Here is a 27199-nt window from a genome sequence, read left to right as displayed (position 1 = left end):
TCAAACTGACTTGATTGTGGGATGTTCAAGTAAAAACACGCTGACCAATTGTGTCTATTAGTCATTTTAGAGGAAAAAAGATTTTCCCTAACGATCCTAATATTTCAATCATATACTTTCTTCCACTCCTCATCATCATCATTTTCTCTCACAACCGTCTTTTTCAGATAAATATATTCTTTTTTCTCTTTTCTCTCGCATTATAGGGTTACTCACCTTATTCTGAAAAAGAAAATCAGGAAAAAAAATTATTACATATTTAATATTTACTATTTTGTAGTATTTCTATTCTTTCCTAATTTTTATTTACTAGCAATTTTTACTGATAGTATTTTTATTTATTAGTAATTTTCATATTTTATTAATTTTTTTTCTTAGTATTTTTTATTTTTTAGTAATTTAGTAATTTAGTAATTTAGTAATTTAGTAATTTAGTAATTTAGTAATTTAGTAATAATAAATGACAATAAATTTAATAATGGTAATAATAAATATAAAATGAAAATATGTCAGAAATTATCATGCATAAATTTATATCAAATTATAACGACAATATTTAAAATAAGATAAAGAAAATTAAAAATTAAAATACAAAAAGTTTGTAAGTATTTTAATTTTTAATAAATTTTTTTGCACAAAAAAAAGTCTTGTCACATTATATTGATTTTCTGTCTGTATTTTATTAGCAAAAGAACCGTCTTAACCTAGTTTTAAAATTAAATCGAAAATTTTTATGACGTCACTTCTGAAAAAATATACAACCATTACAAAGAGAATTCTTTCGATATAAAAAATTTGTTCTTATTTCTTTTTCTAAATACTAATTTTAACAATAATTTTCGAATACGATTTTTTTTTTTAATAATAAGCGTAATTATCGATAGCACCCTACAAACAAATCTCACTTTCACTGACGACGCAAAGAATAATTATTCTATAAATATTTGGCTGCGGTAATAATTATTAGTAAAAACGAAAAGAAATTACAAAATTTAGAATTTTCTCTAACTCAAAATTTTTTCCTTTTGAATTTTTAAATAATTTTTTTCTTTCTCTTACAAAAAATTGTTATTTATTTATTTATTGCAAAATTGTTTACAAATGTTATTCTCGATTTTATATAAATTACTCTTTGAAAGAAAAACTCTTTCTTTTTTCGAGAAAATATAAAGCAAAAGTACTATTTTTATTGTTGGTAATGCTTTTTAAGGATGGAAAACTATTTGTTTTTTTTTTCGAGAACATGAAAAAAGAGGAAATTGCAAATCGAAAATTCAGGAAGAGTTGTAAAAAAAAGGAGAGGAATACAACATAAAGGAAAATGGAAGAAAAGCGTAAACCTTGTCAGAGCACTATACAGAGTCTTTCTTTCTAAGTGCACTTGAGTTTCTTTTCGTTTCGATCGTTTAAGAAAATCAAATTTCTTACTATCACGTCTCTCTTTTCCCCACAAATTACCCAGTTTCTCGTCTTATCGATTTTTTTCCTTTCCAATTATTCGATTATCTTTGACAACAAAAAAATTTTATTCTTTTTTTGCTCCTCATTGAAAAACCAATGAAAACATCAGAGAATACAATGTTAAACAAAAAAGTTCATCTCGATAAATTGAAAAAATTCATTTGGAATAATTTTCGAGAAAATGTTTAAATTGAATCAAATAAACATTTTATTTAAACTAAATAAACATTTTATTTAAACTAAATAAATATTTATTTAAACCAAGAAAATATTTTATTTAAACCAAGAAAATATTTTATTTAAACCAAGAATATATTTTATTTAAAACAAACATTTATTTAAAATAAACAAATATTTATCTAAATTAACTAAACATTTTTCGAAACCAAATAAATACTTATTTAAACCAAAAAAATATATTTCAGCAAAATAAATATTTATCTAAATCAAATTATGTTTAATACATTTTTTCATCCAATTAATAATATTCGAGCCAATTATACTTTGTTGAATTCGAAAACAAAAATATTTAATTTAAATGTTTATTTAGCTGAATTAAAAAATTATTCCAACTAAAAATACCGCAGCCATTCCTATAATTAATTCGAAAGATAATTGTACATTTGACGATCTCTTAAATACCACTTAAAACTAGAAACAATTAACTTAAAACACTAAACAAATATCTAAAAAAAAAGAACACTAGAAAGATTCACAGTCCTAAACCAAATTGAATTAAAAAATTCCAATAAGAAAATAGAAAAAAAAAATTTCTGATGAAAAGACAACTCTCGAGTAAAGTTAAAATCAACTTCTCTAAAGTTACTTTTCTTCATGAAGAAGAAAAATTATTATGAGAAAAAAATCTAATTAAAGGAACATATACTGGCATCGTGATGAAAAAAAGAAAAGAATCTGTCCTCTCTCTTTTTTTTGTACCTAATTTTAAGGAATGAAGAGAAAATTAAAATGTATCTAAATGAATGGCATCACTGCTGACACACGTGTTTATGAAGCACATTGCACTGTCAGAACTGTCTTCCAGTTGCTCTGAAAAGCTGACCAGAACCTGGAAAAAAATAACAAAGCTACTTAATTTCTACAAATGGTGCGGGGGCTAAATAATTAACGTTCTCTCGCTAATTAATGGTTACATAGTCATTAAGGAGCGGATGTTTCTATGAATTTTTTGCTTCTCTCGCAAATATAGGAAAAATATTTTAGCGGAGAAAATTTTTTAGGAAAACAGTATTTTTGGAAACAAATTTTTAGGAACAAAAGAAATTCTTTTTGGAAAATAAAACAATTTTTTTGGAAAAAAAACTAGAAACTTGTAGGAACAAAGCAGAACAAAACAAAATTTTATGAAAGCAAAACAATTTTCGTGAACAAAAAAAAAATACTTAAGAACGAGACGAAATGAACAAGATTTTTTTTGAAGTAAAACAATTTTTGGAAACAAAAAATAATTTTTAGGAATAAAAGAAAACATAATAAAATAAAAGAAAACTTTTTCGAAGTAAAACGATTTTTGGGAACAAAAATAAAATTTTTAGGAAGAACACAAACTTTTTTTTTGAATGAAAACAATTTACTCATTTGTGGAAACAAAAAATAAATTTTTTTTGTAAATACAATAATTTTTGGAAACAAACAAGAAAATTTTAGAAACAAAGCAGAACAAAACAAAATTTTTTGGAAGCAAAGCAATTGTTGGGAATAAAAAATGAATTTTTAAGAACAAAACAACGAACGAAATTTTTTTTTAAAGTAAAACAATATTTGTAAACAAACAAAAAATTTTTAGGTAAAAGAAATACACGAAAAACAAATAAATCAGATAAAAGTAATTATTACTATACTTTTATAGTAAAACTTAAATTGTGAATTTCTATTTGCAATAACAATAAAAATTTTGTGGACATTATTTTTTTCCGTTAACAAAAAATTAATTCATAGAAATTAAAAAAAACAATTTAGATTCAAAAAATTTAATCTTCAGCAACAAAGATTAATTTTTTACAACAAAATATGTTTTTGAAACAAAAAATAATTTTTTTAATCAAAAAACTATATTTTTGCAACAAAAATTAATTTTTTTTCAACAAAATAAATATTTTTGCAACAAAAATTAATTTTTTCCAACAAAAATTAATTTTTTCCAACAAAATAAATATTTTTGCAACAAAAATTAATTTTTTCCAACAGAATAAATATTTTTTTTCAACAAAAAATTATATGCTACATCAAAAAAAATTTTTTTTTACAACAAAAAGTAATTTTTAAGAACAAAAAATTCCATTTATAAAATTATAACGAAATGAAATGAAGGATTAAGTTAATTCCACGAGGAAGAATCACGTTCATCTGTAACTAAACAAAAACAGTTTGAGAGAGAGAAAAAGAGAGAGAGAGAGCTTTGGGGTTCATTTTGGGACGGAGCTCGTGCATCGATCCATCAGACGAGACAGTTTCGCAATCTTGTGATAGTAGCAACACGGCTTGTAACGTGCGACGAACTCTTATCGCAATTACCTGCCGTCTACGACCATCGATTTCAAGTTAAAACGGTTAGTAAAGACGCGCACGTGATGCGACAAAAATAAAAAAAAGAGGAAGAAGAAACCTAATTCGTTTCCGCAAATGCCACACAAAAATTAATAGGAATTTTCTCAATTTTCTCTTTTCAGATATTTCATGCTCAGTTTCATCGTCTCGAGTAAATCATATAATAGAAAATAATTGTATTTCCTAATTTCTATCTATAGATGTTTACTGAAAATATTTCCACCACCGTATTTTTTTTAATGAGAGGAAAAAAATTTTACTATTAATTTAGTCCAATGCGCATAAATATTAATAATACAATGATGCTTTAAATTAAAAAAAATATATTCTAAATTCGTCACATAAAAATTAAGACATGTTAAAAATTTATAAAATAAACAATATATTAGACAACATCTTTATGCAATAAAAATTGTATTAAATAAATAAATAATATTGTAAATATTTTGTAAAATATATTTCGATAATTTAAATTTATGTTGTAGTCTTTAATAAGATAGTAATTATTTTAAATAATTAGATTCGACAAAAATTATGAAAAATAAATATTATAGGTACTTTTAACAATTTCATTATTTATACTTTTACAAGTTAAAAAATTATTAAAAAGCTAATAATACTAAATATTCTGTAAATAAAAAAATTTATTTATTTACAAATTATTAATTTACAAATAAATTGTATGTATTTGAATGAAGAGAAAGATATATAATTCGCAAATGTAATTTGAGAATCATTTGAGATTATAATAGGGAAAATTACACGGAGGATTAAAATGGTAACTGGAGTCGCAGATTATTGAAAGGGATTATACGCAATATTACAAAAGTTACGCAGGAGTTTGTCGGGATTACAAAAAGATTAGATTGAATCATATTGAGAGAGAAGAAAGTCATCTCTCATCGCTTAATTTGAACTTTTCTTATCTCACCAAAAAAAATAATAAATATAAAAAACTTTTTCTAGAACAAAAAAAATATGTATAAAAATAAATATTATTGGATTTAAGTAAAAATTATTTGATTCAAGTAAATATATATTTGATAACAGAATTTACTTGGATATTTGAATCAAATAAATTTTTTTAGATGCAACATGTTAACGAAGAATTTAAAAAAAGTAAAATATCGCAGATAAAATTTATATCTGAGAGAAGTAAATTTCCATAGTTTCTATATTCTTTTAATAAAATTCTGAATTTCTTCCTCTCGAGAAGCTTAAAGAACAAATCCATCCATAAAAATCGATCATAAAATAATTTACCTATTCATACTCATATATAGTTGAAAAAGGATATTCCACAACGATTTGTTATTGAATAATGGTGTGGAGAGATATTCACAAAAAAAAATTTACCTCTAAGAAAAAGGATAAAAATAATGATGACTCTATAAAAACCGCACAAGTATAATTCACATTGACGATCCACTTTTAAAAATTGATACTTCTATATTCAAATAATCCACTAGAGAAAGCATATTATACTTATCCATACAATCCATTGATGGTTAACCTTTATTTTTTTAATAACATTATATCTTTATTGCCGATTTCAAAAAACCTTGTTAAAAAAAAGGTCAAGAAAAAAAATACCTTGATCTCATAATATGTCTTTTACAATCGAACAATTTCCATAAAACACTTATTTTTACAACCGCACAATTCTAAACAGAACAAATCGAATTTTTATGATATATTCTGATAATTATTATTATATTAAAATTTATTTTTATTTTAAATTTTAAATTATTCTTGGAAATTATATCCACATCTTGATTCATATTATTTTTTCAAGTAGAAAATAATTCGATAAAAAATTTATTTTACGATAAAGAAACAACAGGTTTAAAGTGGAAGTTAAACACGCGGTGAAAGAATGGAAGAATTATGAAAAAAAAACAAAGAACGGAAATTCTCTTGCAGAATATTGAAAATGAGAAATTAATTTACAAAATTTTCTTAAAGAAACATTGAAAAAAAATTTATAAAAATACGTTTATTGCAAACCAACTTTATTTGAGTTTCGAAAAAATAATAGGAAGAAAAAAAATCGAGCAATATATTTAATTAAAAACGAAGGAAATTTCTGAAAGTATACGAAAACTAAAATTGCTAACGATAACCAACTTAAACTACTGACAGTTTATTTTTTTATTTAAATTAAAATTTTATTTTTTAATTATTCAGAAAGTCTGATTATATAATTATGACTTTCACTAAATATTATATCCTTTATCAGAATCCTTCCTTCTCTATTTACTACCTTATCCACTAAATATTATATCTTTAATTTAAAAAATTCAGATAGAATTAAACTTTTTATTCTGATAAAAAATATTATAATAAATTAACTGAATAATAAAAATTAAATAATTGAGTACATTAATGCTGTCTGACTGAAATTTGCTCTTACTACTTATCAAAAATTTACAAAGTCTTTAAATCAGCTTATAACTATTTTTTACTGCTAAACATAAGGAAGAAAAAAATTCCGAGTCTGACTGAAAAAGCCTTTTACTACTGATATACAAAAAATTAAAAAATAAATTTATCTGAGAAAATGAGAAAAATTTGTAGTCTTACTGAATCACGCTTTTACTACTAATACAACAAACTTAACACGAAAATACTTTATGTACCAAAAGTAGAAAAATTCCGAGTCTGACTGAAAAAGACGTTTACTACTGATACAAAAACTGCAGATGAAAAAATTGATCTGCCGAAAATAAAAAAATTTTCCCGTCAAACTGAACTATGCTCTTACTACTAATTCAAAAAATTAAAATTGCAAAAAACCTGACAAAATATGTCTGTTACTTGATGCACCAAAATTAATAAAATTAAAAGCGCCGTCTGACTAAAAATGACTTTTACTACTGATATTAAATTTAATAAATTCACAAGACCTTGGAAATTGTCACTCTAGAAATGAAACTCACTCTTACGACTAATTAAAAATTATCAAGAATTCGAGAATTTCATCTGACTGGCACAGGCTTTTACTACTGAGAATTTAAATAATTTTATTATCCTTCCAAGTAAAAATTAAAATTGAAAAAACTAATTTCTAAATTAAACTATTCAAAACTTGAATAATTTTTGTTAAACAAATATTTAAATATTATTAGTTTTACAACAATTAAAATTTTCAAATGCTTTAATTTAAAAATCTTTTAAAATTTAATTATTTCTGTAAATTTATAACTATAACGCTTGTAATACTCAATTATTATCCAAAATTTTAACTAAAATTCACTTTTAAATCAATATTTTGGTCAAAAATTTCTAAGAGAATTCAATTATTTAAATACAAAAATAGAAAATGTAATTTATTAAAATTAAATTCCTTCGAAGAATTTAAAAAAAATTTTTAAGAATAATTGCATTTTTCGAGGAATTTATTTCAAATTGTATTAAATATAATTTAATTACTTCGAAAAATTTTATTATTTATGAAAATATATGAATTCATTTAAATAATTTTATTATTTGTAAAAATAATTGAATTCTTGTAAAGAATTTTATAAAAAAATTTCAAGGAATTGAATTAGAATTGTATTAAAAATATACGAATTTTAATAAACAAACTATACATTATAATAATCGTAAGTTTCATTTCCGTTAGCAAATTATCTGCATTCATTTGTTTGTTTTGAAAATTGAATTTTGTGAGTTAAGTATTGGCATTTTTTAAATATTTCTTAATGTCAAACTTTTTAATGTGGAAAATACTTTACTTATTAAATTGTCTCGACTCTTTGGTAAAAAATCTAAAATTATCGAAAATTATCAAAAATTCAAAAATCCAAATTTCTTAAAATTCAACATTTTTTCTTCTCTTTTATGGGATTTAGCTTCATTATTTTTGTGCTTTTGGAAAATACTTTACTTAATTAATTGTCTCGACCCTTTGGTAAAAAATCTAAAATTATCAAAAATTCGAAAAAATTGAAAAATCCGATTTTCTTAAAGTTCAACATTTTTCTTTCTTTTTTATGTGATTTTGCTTCATTATTTTTGTGCTTTTGGAAAATACTTTACTTATTAAATTGTCTTGACTCTTTGGTAAAAAATCTAAAATTATCAAAAATTCGAAAAAATTCAAAAATCCAAATTTCTTAAAATTCAACATTTTTTCTTCTCTTTTATGGGATTTAGCTTCATTATTTTTGTGCTTTTGGAAAATATTTTACTTATTTAATAGTCTCGAATCTTTGGTAAAAAAATCTAAAATTATCAAAAAATCGAAAAAATTCAAAAATCCGAATTTCTTAAAATTCAACATTTTTTCTTCTTTTTTATGGGATTTAGCTTTATTATTTTTGTGCTTTTGGAAAATACTTTACTTATTAAATTGTCTCGACTCTTTGGTAAAAAATCTAAAATTATCGAAAATTATCAAAAATTCAAAAATCCGAATTTCTTAAAATTTAACATTTTTTCTTCTCTTTTAAAGGGATTTAGCTTCATTATTTTTGTGCTTTTGGAAAATACTTTACTTATTAAATTGTCTCGACTCTTTGGTAAAAAATCTAAAATTATCAAAAATTCGAAAAAATTGAAAAATCCGATTTTCTTAAAGTTCAACATTTTTCTTTCTTTTTTATGTGATTTTGCTTCATTATTTTTGTGCTTTTGGAAAATACTTTACTTATTAAATTGTCTTGACTCTTTGGTAAAAAATCTAAAATTATCAAAAATTCGAAAAAATTCAAAAATCCAAATTTCTTAAAATTCAACATTTTTTCTTCTCTTTTATGGGATTTAGCTTCATTATTTTTGTGCTTTTGGAAAATATTTTACTTATTTAATAGTCTCGAATCTTTGGTAAAAAAATCTAAAATTATCAAAAAATCGAAAAAATTCAAAAATCCGAATTTCTTAAAATTCAACATTTTTTCTTCTTTTTTATGGGATTTAGCTTTATTATTTTTGTGCTTTTGGAAAATACTTTACTTATTAAATTGTCTCGACTCTTTGGTAAAAAATCTAAAATTATCGAAAATTATCAAAAATTCAAAAATCCGAATTTCTTAAAATTTAACATTTTTTCTTCTCTTTTAAAGGGTTTTAGCTTCATTATTTTTGTGCTTTTGGAAAATACTTTACTTATTAAATTGTCTCGACTCTTTGGTAAAAAATCTAAAATTATCAAAAATTCGAAAAAATTGAAAAATCCGATTTTCTTAAAGTTCAACATTTTTCTTTCTTTTTTATGTGATTTTGCTTCATTATTTTTGTGCTTTTGGAAAATACTTTACTTATTAAATTGTCTTGACTCTTTGGTAAAAAATCTAAAATTATCAAAAATTCGAAAAAATTCAAAAATCCAAATTTCTTAAAATTCAACATTTTTTCTTCTCTTTTATGGGATTTAGCTTCATTATTTTTGTGCTTTTGGAAAATATTTTACTTATTTAATAGTCTCGAATCTTTGGTAAAAAAATCTAAAATTATCAAAAAATCGAAAAAATTCAAAAATCCGAATTTCTTAAAATTCAACATTTTTTCTTCTTTTTTATGGGATTTAGCTTTATTATTTTTGTGCTTTTGGAAAATACTTTACTTATTAAATTGTCTCGACTCTTTGGTAAAAAATCTAAAATTATCAAAAAATCGAAAAAATTCAAAAATCCGAATTTCTTAAAATTCAACATTTTTTCTTCTTTTTTATGGGATTTAGCTTTATTATTTTTGTGCTTTTGGAAAATACTTTACTTATTAAATTGTCTCGACTCTTTGGTAAAAAATCTAAAATTATCGAAAATTATCAAAAATTCAAAAATCCGAATTTCTTAAAATTTAACATTTTTTCTTCTCTTTTAAAGGGATTTAGCTTCATTATTTTTGTGCTTTTGGAAAATACTTTACTTATTAAATTGTCTCGACTCTTTGGTAAAAAATCTAAAATTATCAAAAATTCGAAAAAATTGAAAAATCCGATTTTCTTAAAGTTCAACATTTTTCTTTCTTTTTTATGTGATTTTGCTTCATTATTTTTGTGCTTTTGGAAAATACTTTACTTATTAAATTGTCTTGACTCTTTGGTAAAAAATCTAAAATTATCAAAAATTCGAAAAAATTCAAAAATCCAAATTTCTTAAAATTCAACATTTTTTCTTCTCTTTTATGGGATTTAGCTTCATTATTTTTGTGCTTTTGGAAAATATTTTACTTATTTAATAGTCTCGAATCTTTGGTAAAAAAATCTAAAATTATCAAAAAATCGAAAAAATTCAAAAATCCGAATTTCTTAAAATTCAACATTTTTTCTTCTTTTTTATGGGATTTAGCTTTATTATTTTTGTGCTTTTGGAAAATACTTTACTTATTAAATTGTCTCGACTCTTTGGTAAAAAATCTAAAATTATCGAAAATTATCAAAAATTCAAAAATCCGAATTTCTTAAAATTTAACATTTTTTCTTCTCTTTTAAAGGGTTTTAGCTTCATTATTTTTGTGCTTTTGGAAAATACTTTACTTATTAAATTGTCTCGACTCTTTGGTAAAAAATCTAAAATTATCAAAAATTCGAAAAAATTGAAAAATCCGATTTTCTTAAAGTTCAACATTTTTCTTTCTTTTTTATGTGATTTTGCTTCATTATTTTTGTGCTTTTGGAAAATACTTTACTTATTAAATTGTCTTGACTCTTTGGTAAAAAATCTAAAATTATCAAAAATTCGAAAAAATTCAAAAATCCAAATTTCTTAAAATTCAACATTTTTTCTTCTCTTTTATGGGATTTAGCTTCATTATTTTTGTGCTTTTGGAAAATATTTTACTTATTTAATAGTCTCGAATCTTTGGTAAAAAAATCTAAAATTATCAAAAAATCGAAAAAATTCAAAAATCCGAATTTCTTAAAATTCAACATTTTTTCTTCTTTTTTATGGGATTTAGCTTTATTATTTTTGTGCTTTTGGAAAATACTTTACTTATTAAATTGTCTCGACTCTTTGGTAAAAAATCTAAAATTATCGAAAATTATCAAAAATTCAAAAATCCGAATTTCTTAAAATTTAACATTTTTTCTTCTCTTTTAAAGGGATTTAGCTTCATTATTTTTGTGCTTTTGGAAAATACTTTACTTATTAAATTGTCTCGACTCTTTGGTAAAAAATCTAAAATTATCAAAAATTCGAAAAAATTGAAAAATCCGATTTTCTTAAAGTTCAACATTTTTCTTTCTTTTTTATGGGATTTTGCTTCATTATTTTTGTGCTTTTGGAAAATACTTTACTTATTAAATTGTCTTGACTCTTTGGTAAAAAATCTAAAATTATCGAAAATTATCAAAAATTATCAAAAATTCAAAAATCCGAATTTCTTAAAATTCAACATTTTTTCCTCTCTTTTATGGGATTTAGCTTCATTATTTTTGTGCTTTTGGAAAATACTTTACTTATTAAATTGTCTCGACTCTTTGGTAAAAAATCAAAAATTATTAAAAATTATCAAAAATCCGAAAATTCGAATTTCTTAAAATTCAACATTTTTTCTTCTTTTTTATGCCATTTAGCTTTATTATTATTTGAATTTTTATTCAAGAGAAAAAATGGAAAACTGAAAAAATTTAGAATCTTTTAAAAATTCCAGGCCTTTTCCATGATTCCCTGATTTCCAGATTCTGTAGGAACCCTGCTTTTGTCTGACTTTCTTCTAAATTATCGAATTCAGTGATTTCTGGGGTGAATTTCGTTAAGTTGTAAAATGATTAATTTCTATTTGAATTCGTTTTTTTTGAATGTAGAAAATCTGATGTTAATTTAATTCTTTTTTCGTTATGCACGGCAAAAAATATTTAGCTGGATGAACTACAGATTTCACTTTAGTAGCGAAATTTTTCAGTGCTTCAATTAATACTTTCGTTATTCTAGAGAAACTTATCGCTATTTCAAGTAAAACTTTTTTCATTGTGTAATAATTATTATTTATTTGAAAAGTATTTAATTTAAAATGGCTTTATAAAATAAGCAATGCAAAAGATGACTTAGATACTAATTGTAATTGTTCTAGCCATAGTTTAAGTCTAGTAATGTAAATTCTATTTAAATTGAGACCACTGAGTGAAATTATTTAAATTTTAGTTAGTTAAATCTCTTTGTTAGGTTATAATAATTATTTCTTTAAAATTTTTTAAATTGTTTAAAATAAGCAGCCCCATACAACATTCCCGCGCGCTTGCGCGCGGATAGTTTGGCTAGTTAAAATTAAACAAGAATTCAATTATTTTCATAAATAATCAAATTCTTCACATAGTTTTAATTATTTTTAATACAATTTTAAATAAATTTCTCGAAAAATGAAATTATCTTCAAAATTTTTTTGCAAGAATTAAATTAGGTACATTTCACAAATAATTAAATTCTTCGCTGAAATTAAAAAATTTTCCAAATTTATAATTTTAATACAAGTTTTCTAAAGAATTTAATTATTTAAATAAAATGTAATAAAATTCGTTGCATAAATTCAATTATGTTTACAAGTAATAAAATTTTTCACATAAATTCAATTATTAAAAATAATTGAAATTCTATGATTAATTTTATTATTCATGAAAATAATTAAATTTTTGTAAAAAATGTTATTATTTATGAAAATAATTGAATTATTGCGAAGTTTGCTTAGAATTTTATCAACATTATTTTTTTAAATAATTGAATTCTTTTATACAAATTTTATATTAAAACAGTAGATATTGAAAATCATTGAATTGAGAACATTTTTTTGAAAATAATTAAAAATTTGCAAAGAATTTTATTAAAATTTTTGAAAATAATTGAAATTTGGAGAAGAATTTTATTATTTTTAAAGATAATTGAATTTTTTTTAAATTTTTAAACATTATTGAATTTTTGCGAAAAATTTTATTACTTTTGAAAATAATTGAATTTCTGCAATCATTTGTAACTTCTCCAAAATTCATTTTCTTCCAGTTACTTAAATAAAAATCCCTGACTTTTCCCTGACCAATTTTACTTTTCCTGACTTTTCCCTGAATTCCCTGATTATAAATGTCAGAGCATGTGTTTTGTCAAAAAAATTTTTTTAATTTTTTCTTCAAATTTGGCGATTGCTAAAATCTTTGGGTAATTTATTAAAATTTTCTAATGTATATCATTTAACGTAGAATATTATAAGCTTTGTAATGGTATATTTGTTAATTTTCTGACATTTATTAAGAAATTTACATTTATAGTAATTAAAATTTTCATGTAATTTTAATCACATAATGGAGGATCTGCTATAATTCTCTTTAGATAATCTAAATTATCGTGAAATAAATATTTTGACACTCCGATAGTCATTAAATAAATAAATATTTATTTAATGTAAAAGGTAAAAGGTGCGGGAGAAAAATTGCAAAAGAATCGAGAGTGTAAAAGATCCGAGAGTCGAGTGTAGTATCAAATCGTAAAAATAGTAAATAATAGATTTTACTAGAAGCCTGCCTGATCAATTCTACTTTCCCTGATTTTCCTTATCTGTGGCAACCCTGTACCTAATTCAAATTAGTAAACATTCTTTATTAACTTAAATTCAGAAATTCAGCTCATATCAGTAACCGCAATGGAGCAGCAAGACAACACGCGTATCAAGAGAGTACTGATTTTTTTATCAACACCCACTAATGAAGACTGGCCGAAATCGACACAGTGTATAATAGTCATACGTGACGACATGGGACAAACCCTAATCTCGAAATCAATAATGATAGGGATAAGTGGATTATGCTCTCTCAAACATTGCCCTAATCACAATCGAAGAATGTTTGATTTATGTGAACAACGTAAGCGGCTTCAGGTCGTGTCATTAGTTTTGCAAGCATCCTGCCCAATCGTGTGCTGGTGCTTAGAAACGAGTTTCCGGTTTGGCTGCGACGAGCCTCGCACACAGGGACCGTGAGCTAACCAGATCCATTAATATCCCTCAGGATAGGTTGGGAATGGGAGATATATATATATAGAGAGTGAGAGGGAGAGAGAAAATGATCTGAGTATGGGTGGTTCTCTATGGTAGTACATCATCTGCGAGAGACACAACCTTAGAACATCAGGCCGTTTCGAGGCAATATATATATATATATGCGCACATATCCCTGGAATAACCCTTAAGTCAATGCTCATGCAGTCCCTCAGATTTCAGGACAGAGTCTGATAACGATCAATAAATGACACCTATTATTCATGGGAAATTATGCTCGCGAATGAATTAATCATTTTCGCAAGTGATATCAAGTCTTTCGCGAGAAATTTACTCCCCTTAAAATATCAACTTAACACTATAAGGATCAGAGTAAATTCTTCATTAAAATTCACAAAAAGGTGAAATAATTTTCCGATAATTAAGTGCCAAGAAAATCAGCAGGGTTTATACAAATTTCTCCTTATAAAATTCCATGATCTCCAGGTGATATAAATGATAAATCTTCCATGAAACATTAAAACAAAATTCTTTTCAATTAAGTCAGGTAAATATCATGAATTTTTATATATTATATAATATTAATATTAATAATAACAATATAATAACAATATATATATTTTATATATTTTGATATTTTTATATCAATAAATTTTTTTTCAGGGAAATTAAGAAAATTGAGATTTTTTCGACTTATTTTCAAAAATTGCGACTTTTTCGACTTTTACTCCAAACATTGCAACAAAATACCACAATTTTCAGTAAAAAAAAGTGCAACTTATTTTGATTTTTATAATGCAAAAAATAACTATAAACAAATCTTTCAAAAATTGTTTTTGAATAGTTAAAATTTTGTAAAATTTAATTGATAATAATTCATTTATTTCAAGTATTTTGTTACAATTTTTAAAAATCAACTTTTGAAGAATTTTAATTGCAAATTTTGAAAATAATTGAATTATCAAAATTTTTAATGGAAAATCTTTAAAGGTAAATTTAAAAATGAAATTTTAGAAATTTTAGAATTATTTTTAACGTTTTGGAGAAAACATTAATGTTCAAAATTTTTAATTAAAATTAATCAAAAAATTCATTAGTTTTTTTGAATTGTAAAAAATTTTTTTAAGAAATACATTTATTTTCGAAAAATTACATTAATTAAATATTTTTAAAAAATAATTATTAGAATTGTTTTGTAATAAATTTTTAAGTTTCAAAATTTACTTTTTGTACCTACTTATTAAAGTTTTTGAGAAATTATTATCGTTCAAAAATTATTTTAAAATATTTTTAAAAAATTAATTGTAAGAATTTCTTTATCAATATAATTTTTTGAAAATATTATACCTTAATAACTTAAGAAAAAACAATGGAGAGTCACAATTACTATAAAAAATTGAATTTATGTATTTAAATAATTGAATTCTAGAAGAACTTTTGAAAAATTATTTAAATTAATTGATTTTCCGTAAACATTAATATTTAAAAATATTATAATTTATAATTTATAATTTTAAAGATTTTAATTTGAAACTTTTACAAAATTCAATTATTTTTAAAAATTTCAATTATTACTTTATTAGTAACTTCTTCAAAATTCAATTATTATCTAAAACTTTAACTAAAATTTATTTTTAAACAAATTTTTATTAGAAAATTCTCCAAGATTTCAATTATTTTGAATATAAATATAGTTAATTTATTGAATAATTGAATATTTCTTAAAAATTGAATTCTCGGAGAATTTTATCAAAAAATGTTTAAATAATTGAATTCTTTGGACGAATTTTAATAAAAATTTTAAGAATTATTACATTTTTCGAGAAATTCGATTAAAATTGTATTAAAATTTAAAAATAATTGAAATTCTGCAATGAGTTTTATTATTTATGAAAATAATTGAATTATTGCGAAGAATTTTATAAAAAAAAGTTTCAAACAATTTTAGAAAATAATTGAATATTCGTGTAGAACTTTGTCAAAATTGTTTTTAAATAATTAAATTCTTTTGGAAAATTTTATTAGAATAAAAGATATACAAATTATTGAATTAAAAAAAATTTCTGATAATAATTGAAATTTTGCAATGAATTTTATTGAAATTTTTAAAAATAATTTAATTTTATTACTTTTGGAAATAATTTAATTCTTGTGATGAATATTGTCATTTATGAAAATAATTGACTTCCTGTGAATGATTTTATTATTTGTAAAAATAATTAAATTACTGCGAAAAATTTAATGGCAAATTTTAAAATTGTTTATGAAAATAATTGAATTTTGCAATGAATTTTATTAAAATTCCTGAAAATAATGAATTTTTTCGAAGAATTTTGCAATTCATTTATAAAGACAATTGAAATGTTGACACAAAAATCTAATTTTGTTTTTTCTCGACTTTTTTCCTAAATTCCAGACAGAATTTTGACTTCCTCCCTGATTCCGATGAAAAAAAAATTATTACTTAGTGTTATTAATTAAACAACTAAATTGAGTTTACTGGTAAAAATGAATAAACTCAATAAAATTATTTAATTACTATAAAAATTATAATTATTTAGAAAACGATGAATACGAGCGAAAATAGCAATTTGTAGAATACAGGACAAATAAAAGAGAATGGAAGAAGACAATGGAAGTAATTTGAAAAATCTCTCTCCAAACAAAAAAAAATTAAGATTTTTACTATACTCTAAAGTTTCAAAATACTAGAAGCGTGCTCACCTAATGTTCTTTTCCGAAAAGCATCAAATTCATCAATTTAATACCGTTGTAAATTTATGCGAAAATTAATGACACAATTATTAAATTAAAATTCATAATTCCGAAATTTATTAAACTATTTTCTATAAATGTTTACTCTTGCGCAATACGAAATTAATATTATAAGCGAATGGTAATATACGTATGCACAATAATACGAAGCAAAACGATATTTATATTGTAGAAACCAAATTTCGAATCGTCAATAATAAAATTCACAATATCAATAAATTGTTTGAATACTTAGTTAATAATTCAAATATCATATTTTGAAATTTCCATTTCGTGTTTGCAATATACGTGGGAAATAAATTTCGTCCAAGTAAATATTCATGAACAAATGAATTATGAAATTTATAAACAATCACAAAATAGTCTCTAAATCTGAGTCTGTTAAAATAATAATCAATTTAGTAATATTCTCTCTATATATTTTTCTTTCAACCGAGTTAGGTCTAACAGGCCAATAAAAAATAATTTTCAGTTGATAAATAACTGAGAAAGAAATTATTCCTAAGCTATTATTATTTCCCTTTAAAAACTATTGAAGTTTTGAATAATTTAATGTAAAAATTCTAAACAAATGAGGTTTTTAAAAAATTTTAATTAAAATTTTTTCGAAAATAATTTAAAAAATTAAAATTAAAAATTTTGTCAAACTTCATTGAAACAAATTTTATATTTAAAAGAATTTAATTTTATTCCTTTTTCAAAAATTGTTTTGAAATATAATCATATTTTTGAAGAATTTTAATTCCAAAAATTATATTTTTTAAAAAATAATAAATTTTCATTAAATTTAAACAAAAAAAGTTTTTTTTAACTAACAATGGGAATTAAGTGTTTTTTGAACAGATTCAAATTTAGAGACTAAAAAAATTTGTGTGGTGGAGATAAAAGAGGGAAAATATTCTTCTCTAAATGAAAATAGTTTCAACTCACTTGATCCAAGGAACTTTGTGTAAGTGTGAAGTCAGTGGCCTGAAGATCCTCAGCGAGATTCTTCACTTTCGTGAATGTGACACTCAACGTTATATCCTGACCACGAGGTATTAGAAGACGTGCGGTCCTTGCTTGTCTCGAGCATATAATGGCTTTTGGAATGTACTTCGAAATTGCTTCCTTCAAGTCATCAAGCGACAATGAATGATTCGTTCTCAGAAACACAATGTATCCTTCTCCGAATCTGAAATACGATATTTAATTAGTAAAATCATTTTGCGAATAATTTCAAATAAATTTAGTTGAATTAAATAATTAAAATGCCTTCTTTCTTTCTTTCCTTCATTTTTTTATTTATTTATTCATTCAGTGTCAACGGAGTTGCAAAATAATAATAAACATCCTTTTGTACAAAAAAAACGAATCAAAATGTTGCTTCGCAACACTTTTTGATTCGTTTTTTGTCTCAATTTGATATCTGCAGAAAAACTGAAGAATACAGTAAAGAAAAATGTAAAAAAATACATTTAATTTAAATTAAATAATGATTATCAATATTTTAGAAATAAAAAATGTTCTAAATCGAAAAATAACAATAGGAAGATTAGAAAATCTACAGCATCCAGTTTCAACTCCTAAGTTATATTCTCTCGCGTACTATTATCCAGTTTGCCAATGATTACGTCTCTCGCAGCATGTAGAGATTGCTCGTGGTTGTAATCAGCCTAACATGCAGAGAGTATCGATAACCGATAATGGATACTTCCCCCGACTAATACCTCCTAATTTTGTGAAATCGATCGCAAGTGTTTGTAAGAACAAAGATTCCAGAAGATGAACAACTCGTGATCAATTATTATCAAACGACAAATACACATTTTTCCCGTACTCGTTTCAACAAAACAAAGAAAACTTTTTACAACTTTTTTTTCTTTCTTCCTTTTCATTTTTAGTGAAAAAAAAGTATAAATTTGTATTTTTCTCGTTAAATTTAATTCTACAAATTCTTATTTTATTCGATAATTATTAATAGAATTATTGACTAATAGAATTTAATTAATAAATAAAATACAAAAATGCAATAAATTGAATAAATTTAAAAACATAACCTAACAAAAAAGGTTTGCGCCAAATTTCACAATTACCTGTCAGATTAAACAAAAATACGTACTGTGCATGTATTTAACATTTCTATACATAATTATTTTATTCATAAACACAATACTTTGTTATAAAAAAAAGAACAAAGAAAACTAGAAAAAATATTGTCAATTGTCAAAACAATATAGCATTAGCAAGTAACAAAGATTACATACTGCACATGCGCAGATGTTTTCCATTTCTCAACAAAGATATTTCTTTTGTTAGAAATATTCCATTAAATTAATGCAAAAACTACTGAAAAACATAGATAAGTAATTCTTTGAAAAGCAGATGAAAACTTGTAAAAAAAAGTGATACATTTCACTGCAATCACGAAAATATAGTAAATTGAGTAACCTAACCTAAAAATAGTCATACGTGACTAACGTAATGATTACCTGCTCAATTCACCATTTTAAGCTGCAAATCCACCTTTTACTAGGAAAGATGTATGTAATAATTACGATTATTTAACTTCGAGGACAAAAAATACACTTTATATTCAAAGATTGTGTAAAAAATATGTGAATATTCTGACGCAGAAGCTCCGTGCGTCTACACACGGCTTGACTACTCGAGTCAATGACTTGTCCCTTGCGCACATGCGCACAACTTCAGACAAAATATTGCCGCGAAAATAAATTCAAATTTGAATTTAATAAAACAATTTACGAAAGAATAATTCTTAAATTCATTAAAATTTTAATTTTCTTTCAATATAAGAAGAAAATTCGAGGAAATTTAAAATTTGTAAAATAATTAAATTCTTTCGAGAAATTTAAATAAAATTTTATTGAAAAGAATTAAATTATAATTAAATTAACAACGAAAAAATTTTTTCAGAAGAGAAATAAAAGAAAAAATTCAAATCTAAAATAAAATATCTACAGTATTGAAATTAGTAACGAAGAAACTTTTCCTAACGAAGAAAAAAGAAACCTCCAACTCATTAGTATAATTATAGAATTATTTTTCTCTTGCAGCGAATTTCGTATTTCATTCCCGCGGTATTTACATATTTATGGGACATTCGTTTGTTTTTGGAGACAACTCAGTGTCTAAAGTTACAGCATCAGAGTATGTAGTAAAGGCATATCTCAAGTGTAATGCGTCTCAATTAGAGTAAATAGCTGTTGGGTAAGTGCCTTTCCTCTTCTCTCAATGTCTTTCCAACCCACTCTCTCCACCCCCCCCCCCCCCTGGACTACAAAGTTGGGTGGCAAGATAAAATAATATATATTACAACTACCACTCTTAAAACGATACAGACTCCTGCGGAGAAACTCAATCTTCTTTTTTTACACCACCGAAAAGAACAAAAATTATTTTATATTTCTCTCCCTCTTTTAAAAATATCCATCAAAGAATGAGAATTTGAAAAATAGACGAAAAAGGAAAAACAAGTCAGAAATTGAAATACAAACGAATTGAAAAACAAAGAAATTGGAAAACAAACGAATTGGTGAACAAACGAATTGAAAAACAAGGAAATTGGAAAACAAACGAATTGAAAAACAAAGAAATTGGAAAACAAAATCTTCGTAAAAAATTCAATTATTTTTATATAAATAATAAAATTTTAATTGATTTCTTAGAAAATTTCAATTATTTTTTAAAATCTTGGAAAAATTCTCCGAGAAAATTCAATTATTCTAAAAAATAATTTAATTTTTCATATAGGAGTTCATTTATTTAAAAAACTTTTAATAAAATTCAATTCAAGAATTCAATTATTTTCATAAATTTCATAAATAATAAAATTTTCGCTGGAATTCAATTATTTTAATTGAATTCTAGGGAAAATTAAATTATTTGCAGAAATAATAAACGTTTTCACATTTCAATTATTTAAAAAGTTTTAATAAAATTCTATTCAAGAATTCAATTATTTTCATAAATTTCATAAATAATGAAATTTTTGCTGGAATTAAATTATTTTAATTGAATTCCAAGGAAAATTAAATTATTTTTAAATATTATTTTTAAATTTTTTGAAAGAATTTAATAATATTAATAAATAGTAAATTTTTCACAGGAATTTTAAATACAATGTTAATGAAATTCTTCTCAAAAATGCACTTATTTTCAAAAATTTTCCAAAAATTTAATTATTTGTAGAAATAATAATTTTTTCACAGAGATTCAATTATTTAAAAAAGTTTTAATAAAATTCTATTCAAGAATTCAATTATTTTCAGAAATAATTAAATTGTCAATGTACTGAATATCATTGAATTTTTGTAAAGTATTTTTTAAAAAAATTGAAAATTAAATTGAAATATTAAAATATCTATATTAAAAAATTATTCATAGAAAATTAAATTCTTTTAAACAATTTTATTAGAGTTTTTGTAAATAATTGAATTTTTTTAAAGGATATTCATTAAATTTCGTATAAATAATGAATTTTTAAAAAGTAATTTTAATTGAAAATTTTGAAAATAATTGAAATTTACAAAGAATTTTATTAAAAACTTTTAAGAACAATTGAATTATGTAGAAATTTTTATTACAATTTTTTAAAATAGTTAAACCTGTTTGAGAAATTTTATTAAAATTATCTTGAATATAATTGAATTTTAAACTAGAAATTTTATTAAATTTGTATTGAAAACAATTGAAATCCTGTGATGAGCTTTACAATTTATAAAAATAATTGTTTCTTTCGAGAAATTATATTAAAATTGTATTGAAAATAATTCAATTCCTCGAAAACATTTTATTATTTATGAAAATAATTGAATTTATATTAAAATTCTTGAAAATAATCGAATTTAATTAATATTTTTAAAAATAATTGTATTCTTTCGAGAAATTTTATTAAAATTGTATTAAAAATAATCCAATTACTCTAAAGAATTTTATTATTTATGAGAATAATATTAATTTCTTGAGAAAAAGTTTTTTTTTTACTTTGCTAGTAAATGAAGAATTCCTTGAGTTGGAGAAAAGTTTTTTTTAAGAGAAAGAATCAAAAGCGGAGATTTGACGGAAAAGAGAGTCATTCCCCTCATTTGGCTGTGAGGGGTTAACTCTTATCGTTAAAGAGAAACACAATCGAAACTCACGTAAAATGTTACAAGGGCGCAAAGAGAAGTGGCTGTTGGGTCTCAAGGGAATACAAATAAGTCTGATATAAAAGCACGCAGTATATTGGAGCATTTATCCACTGCTGAGCTATCAGTCAGGGACGAAACGATCGTTTTCCAGTGAACGCTATTGCCGCAGGGTTATTAAGGGTTTTACGGTGCCGATTTTATAGGATAGCCCACCAAGTAGTTTACCGCTTTTCTCCGAAATGAGAGAGTAATACCTCCCAGTCTTGCTTCTCTCAAGAGACTCCCTTTTAAATGGATTCTTTAAAAAAAAAGAAAAATCAACACAAATCGCCGGTTCAATTTCTTTTGTACTCCAATTTTCAAACACTCATTTTCTTTTTTTTCCATCCCTTGACAATACTAAACCATTTATCAGACTCGTCGCTCAAAAAGCTCACTATTTTCTTTTAAATAATAGTCAAATCAAAATCATCAAAATTCAAAGCAACGAATCCAAAATGCCAAGTAACTTGAAATATTATTTAATCGTTCTTGTTCCGTTTATATAATTGTTGCTTTCGTGTATTTTCCCAGCGATAACACGTGCATCTAACTTGGAGGATTAAGTAAGTTGCTCTCAAACGTAGAGTTGAAGTAATTCACCTTTGAAGAAGATAGTGAAACAAACACAAATGTGAGAATAATAAAGCTACCTGTGCTTAAGATGCTGAGGACTTCCGATGCATCTGAGACCCGCCTTCGCCAAAATTCCCACTCTTGAGCAAAGTTTCTCACATTCGACAACACTGTGCGAGGTCATTATCACTGATCCCTGATTCCTCGTTACGTGTCGAACAGCATGTGAGACCAATCCCTTGGATGCTGGGTCCATTCCACTGGAAGAAGGAAAGAACATTTTTTTTCTCTCTCTCTCAAACATTTTACTTATTTTGCGCCAAAGAAGAAGGAAATTCACCTTGTGGGTTCATCCATGAGAACGAGAGACACGGGAGCCATTACACTAATAGCGGTGCAGAGTTTTCTCTTATTTCCCCCACTGAGACTGTCCACCCTCTGATGAGCGTATTTGATAAGATCGAATCTTTTCAGCATTCTCTCCACTGCCTAAATAATCAAAATTCATTACTAGTAACAGTTTTTGTACCAAACAATTTCCATCTTAACGAAATATAATAATAATAAGAATTATTATTATTATTATTATTATTATTATTATTATATATTATTAACAATTAACAATTATATTCAAAAAAAAATAATTAGACAAAATATTTTCGATATTCTTCAATATAAACTAGAGGGTCGATAATTCTTAGAGAGATTAATCAAAATGGGATAATAAATTAATCGGTTTAAATCCTTACCCTGGACACATCAGCAAGACCGCAAACTTCACCGTGAATGGTCAAACACTGATGTGGAGTTAGAAACCCATCAAGAGCATCGCTTTGAGGACAATATCCAACCTCACCATTACATAAAGGACCAGTACCAATTTCTCTGCCATTAATGAATATTTTCCCCGCTGTTGGTTTTATTTTGGTCGTTAACATTTTGAATGTTGAACTCTTGCCAGCGCCATTTATGCCCAATAATCCAAAACAAGTCCCAGCCTCAACGCCAAAACTCAAATTTTGCACAGCAATATTTTTACCGTAAAAGCTTTTATATTCTTTTCGCAATTTTACGATTTTCAAAATGTCCTGAACTAATTCCTTTTCGACTCTGATCCTCTCTCTGGCAACATCTGGATCTTCTTTCACATCCTCGTAAGAAACTTTATTCCTGCAATCAGTCATGGTTGATAGTTTACTTTATTTCACTATATACTACGAAAGGAGTGTGCTACTTAAATTTATTTGCGTTTTCCAGTTTCTCTAATTTGGAGAAAAGAAGGGGCGGGGAAAAGTCATTTTAGAAGGTATTTTAATTACTTTATTTACAAATAAAACTAATTAAACATTTAATTACTAATTAAAATTAGGAAATGGGAATTTTTTTCACAAAAGTAAATGAAAAATCTGGATATGAAGAAATTATGAATTATAAATAACGAAGTGAAAAGTATCTATTCGATAGATTCTAGTTATAGTAAAAAAAATGTATTTTGCATAAAGTAATTGAAAGTACAATGAGGAAAAATATGTTAAAAACAAAGAAAAATTATCTCTTTTCTTTTTAAGCTAAATTTACATTTTATATTTGAAGCGAACGTTGCAATTCGGAAATTCAGAAAATTTCGGAAATTTAAGAGCCGCCCATTGATATTTAATCGACTTAATCTTCGGGAAATTAACTTATTACGTCATATATATTTGACGATTAATAAAGTTATCCTGTACCGGATATTAAGTATCTCTCGAAACTCCATCTTCGATAATGATAGCTGTTAATATTGAACTGATGCTATTACAAAGCCCTTTGAAGCTCTAGGTGATACTCACAAGTGTATCAAATTATACTCTTCAATATATATGTATAAACACAAACTAAATTATCGATCAATATTGTATTTATTGATCCATTATTTCATTAATTTAATATTATACCTAGTAATTAAAAATATTTTCAACATTATTATTATTATTATGATTATTTATTTTCGACGAATTTCCTATTATTAAAATTAAATAGCAATTTTTAGTTTCAATTCTTTAAATAATACAATAATAGTTTTAAAAATAATTTTTCAACTACTTTCAACAAAATTCAATTACGATTTTTTAAAAACCTCAATTTTCAGAATTTCTAAATAAAACTGTTCAAATTCCATTAATTTTTGTTTAATAAATATTTGAATACTAATTGTTATTTTTTTCCACTAAGAATTAAAATTTCAAAATACTTTTCAATGTAAAACTTTTTGAAATTTATTTATTTCTAAAAGTTAAAATAGCAATAATTCTTCTAATTCTTTAAATATTTTTTAAAATTTTAACTGAATTTATTTTTCAAATCAATTTTTATGAAAAAGGTTCTTCGGGAATTTAATTATTTTAATTGTTTGATTAATTATTATTTGATCAATTATATTATTTATTTTATCAATAAATTAAAAATTTTTATCTTTGTTTTTTTGACAAATTTACCCTCCTTAATTTTTAATTACCTGGTGTTTAAATATTAAATCAATCTAATTAATCGAATATTTAGATATTTGAAAACGTAAATAATTTAATACTTAAATAATTAAATAATTAAATAGTTAAATACTTAAATGTCTGAACACTTAAATAATTAAATACTTAAATAGTTAAATATTTAAATAATTTAATAAAAAACAAAGAAACATAAAAATAATTTTATCACTCGGTCGTCTTAATAATTAATTAATTAATTAATTAATTATTGAAAAATTCCAAGGTAATTTAATTTTTTTATTCAAATTGAAGTAATTTTCAGTTATTAATTTTAATTAAAATTAATTAAAATTTCCTTGTGTTTCTGTATATATAAATAATGAATATATCAATGAAATTTGATGGAATTAATTACCTCCTCCATGAAATGTCAGGCAGTACTCGGCACTCGATGGCAAGATTTGCCAAATATAGAATAGTACCAACGACGAAGAGGCAGACATAATGTAAGCCAATTAAATTCCAACCTAGGGGAGATTTGTACGTATCCATGTTGAATCTTCCTAGTAGTTCAGCAGTGATGTCGTTCTTCGTCATTTGCACAAGAGCATCCCCGAGTGCATATTGGGGTAATAAAAGCAGTACGTGATGTAGAAAATTACGAACGTCTGCTGCCGTTTGACTTTTGCCGAGAATGTCGATTACAAGGATCGTCGTTAGTGCCGCTACACCCAAAAATGTATTGACACAAAAGAGCACCATATTTGATAAACTCGAATCATCAAAGGCCTTTTCAACGAGATGAGTGAATGGCACCACCGCCCATCTGCAAAATAGAAAAAAAAATAATTCCAATAACCATTGCTTAGCTGCAAAATAAAATAAATTATTAACATACAAGAAAAAAATAATACAATTAATAAAAAAAAATAAGTAACATAAAAAAAACAAATTAATGTGAAATTAAAAAATAATATTTCAAATAAGCTTTAGGAAAATAAACTAAATGTATAAAAATAAAAAGGACAATTGAAAATTATAAACAATAATTATTTCAAAATTAAAGTAGAAATTCAAATTTTAAGATTAAATTAAATTAAACTTCTTTATTGCTTGTTTTAATAATGAATGAATTGACTTTTTATGCGAAAAAAATACTTACGCGAACATAGACAGCAGTAAAGTGACGCCCATTAAATTATCCCTAGCAACGTAGGCAGGAAGACCGAAAATCTCGAAAACGACAAGTGCCAAAGTGATTGCAGTTTGGAAAACCTAAATTCAAATTAATTTATTATTATTATTATTATTATTAATATTACTTTCCATATTTCTATTAAATTAAAAAAAATTAAATAAGATTTAAATAAGATTTATCGAAAGAATGAAATTATTTAAAAAACTTTAATAAAATTCTTCGCAAGGATTCAATTGTATACATAAATACTACAATTCTTCGCAGAAATTCAATTACTATATTTGATACAATTTTAATTCAATTTCTAGAAAGAATTCAATTATCTTCAAAACTTTTAATAACATTTCTTATGAGAATTCAATTATATCCAAAACAATTTTAATAAAATTCCCTGCAAGAATTTAATTATTTTCGAAAAAATCTCAATACAATTATTCGAAGCAATATAATTATATATTTCAAAGAAATTTAATTTAGTTCCAAGAAAGAAATTTAATTATTTTCAAAATAATTTTAATAAAATTCATAAAATTCTTCGAAACAATTCAATTATTTTTATAAATTGTAAAATTCTTGCCAAGATTTCAATTATTTTTGTAAATAATAAAATTCTTCTGAGAAATTCAGTTATTTTACAATTATAATAAAATTCCTCAAAAGAATTTAATTATTTTCAAATATTTACATAAAATTCATTTATTTCCTAAAATTTTAATAAATTCTTCGGAACAATTCAATTATTTTTATAAATAGTAAAATTTTTCGCAAGAATTAAATTATTATAATAAATGATAAAATTAGTCGCAGGAATTCAATTATTCAAGTCAATTCTTATCAACAATTCAATTATTAATATACATAATTCAATTCTTTGCAGGAATTTCAATTATTTTCAATATAAATTCAATTACATTCCTCGAAAGATTTTCAATTATTTTCAAAAAATTTAATAAAATTCTACACAGGAATTAAATTATTTTATATTCAAGATTATAAAAGTTACAAAAATTATTATTTTTTGAACAAAATTGTTATCTTTTAAAATTAAAAAAATCATT

The 27199-nt window shown here is 23.7% G+C and overlaps 1 protein-coding gene across 2 annotated transcripts in view; it reads right to left on the bottom strand.

Annotated features, from left to right (window-relative positions):
* Positions 1 to 1918: 1918 nt before the first annotated feature.
* Positions 1919 to 27199, bottom strand: part of LOC122510811 (ATP-binding cassette sub-family A member 13) — a 69288-nt gene continuing 44007 nt past the window's right edge. For both annotated transcript variants that reach the window (XM_043625715.1, XM_043625716.1), the window contains 7 exons: positions 26106 to 26218; positions 25359 to 25769; positions 23228 to 23648; positions 22819 to 22967; positions 22556 to 22738; positions 17662 to 17905; positions 1919 to 2530 (listed from right to left, as the gene is read on the bottom strand). In XM_043625715.1, coding sequence (XP_043481650.1) covers positions 2426 to 2530; positions 17662 to 17905; positions 22556 to 22738; positions 22819 to 22967; positions 23228 to 23648; positions 25359 to 25769; positions 26106 to 26218 — 1626 coding nt within the window. In that variant the 3' untranslated portion in view covers positions 1919 to 2425. The remainder of the gene's footprint in view (positions 2531 to 17661; positions 17906 to 22555; positions 22739 to 22818; positions 22968 to 23227; positions 23649 to 25358; positions 25770 to 26105; positions 26219 to 27199) is intronic.

Source organism: Leptopilina heterotoma, unplaced genomic scaffold (assembly GCF_015476425.1).
Source record: "Leptopilina heterotoma isolate Lh14 unplaced genomic scaffold, ASM1547642v1 Lhet_76, whole genome shotgun sequence".
Lineage (NCBI taxonomy): Eukaryota > Metazoa > Arthropoda > Insecta > Hymenoptera > Figitidae > Leptopilina > Leptopilina heterotoma.
This window is presented reverse-complemented; position numbering and strand designations above follow the sequence as displayed.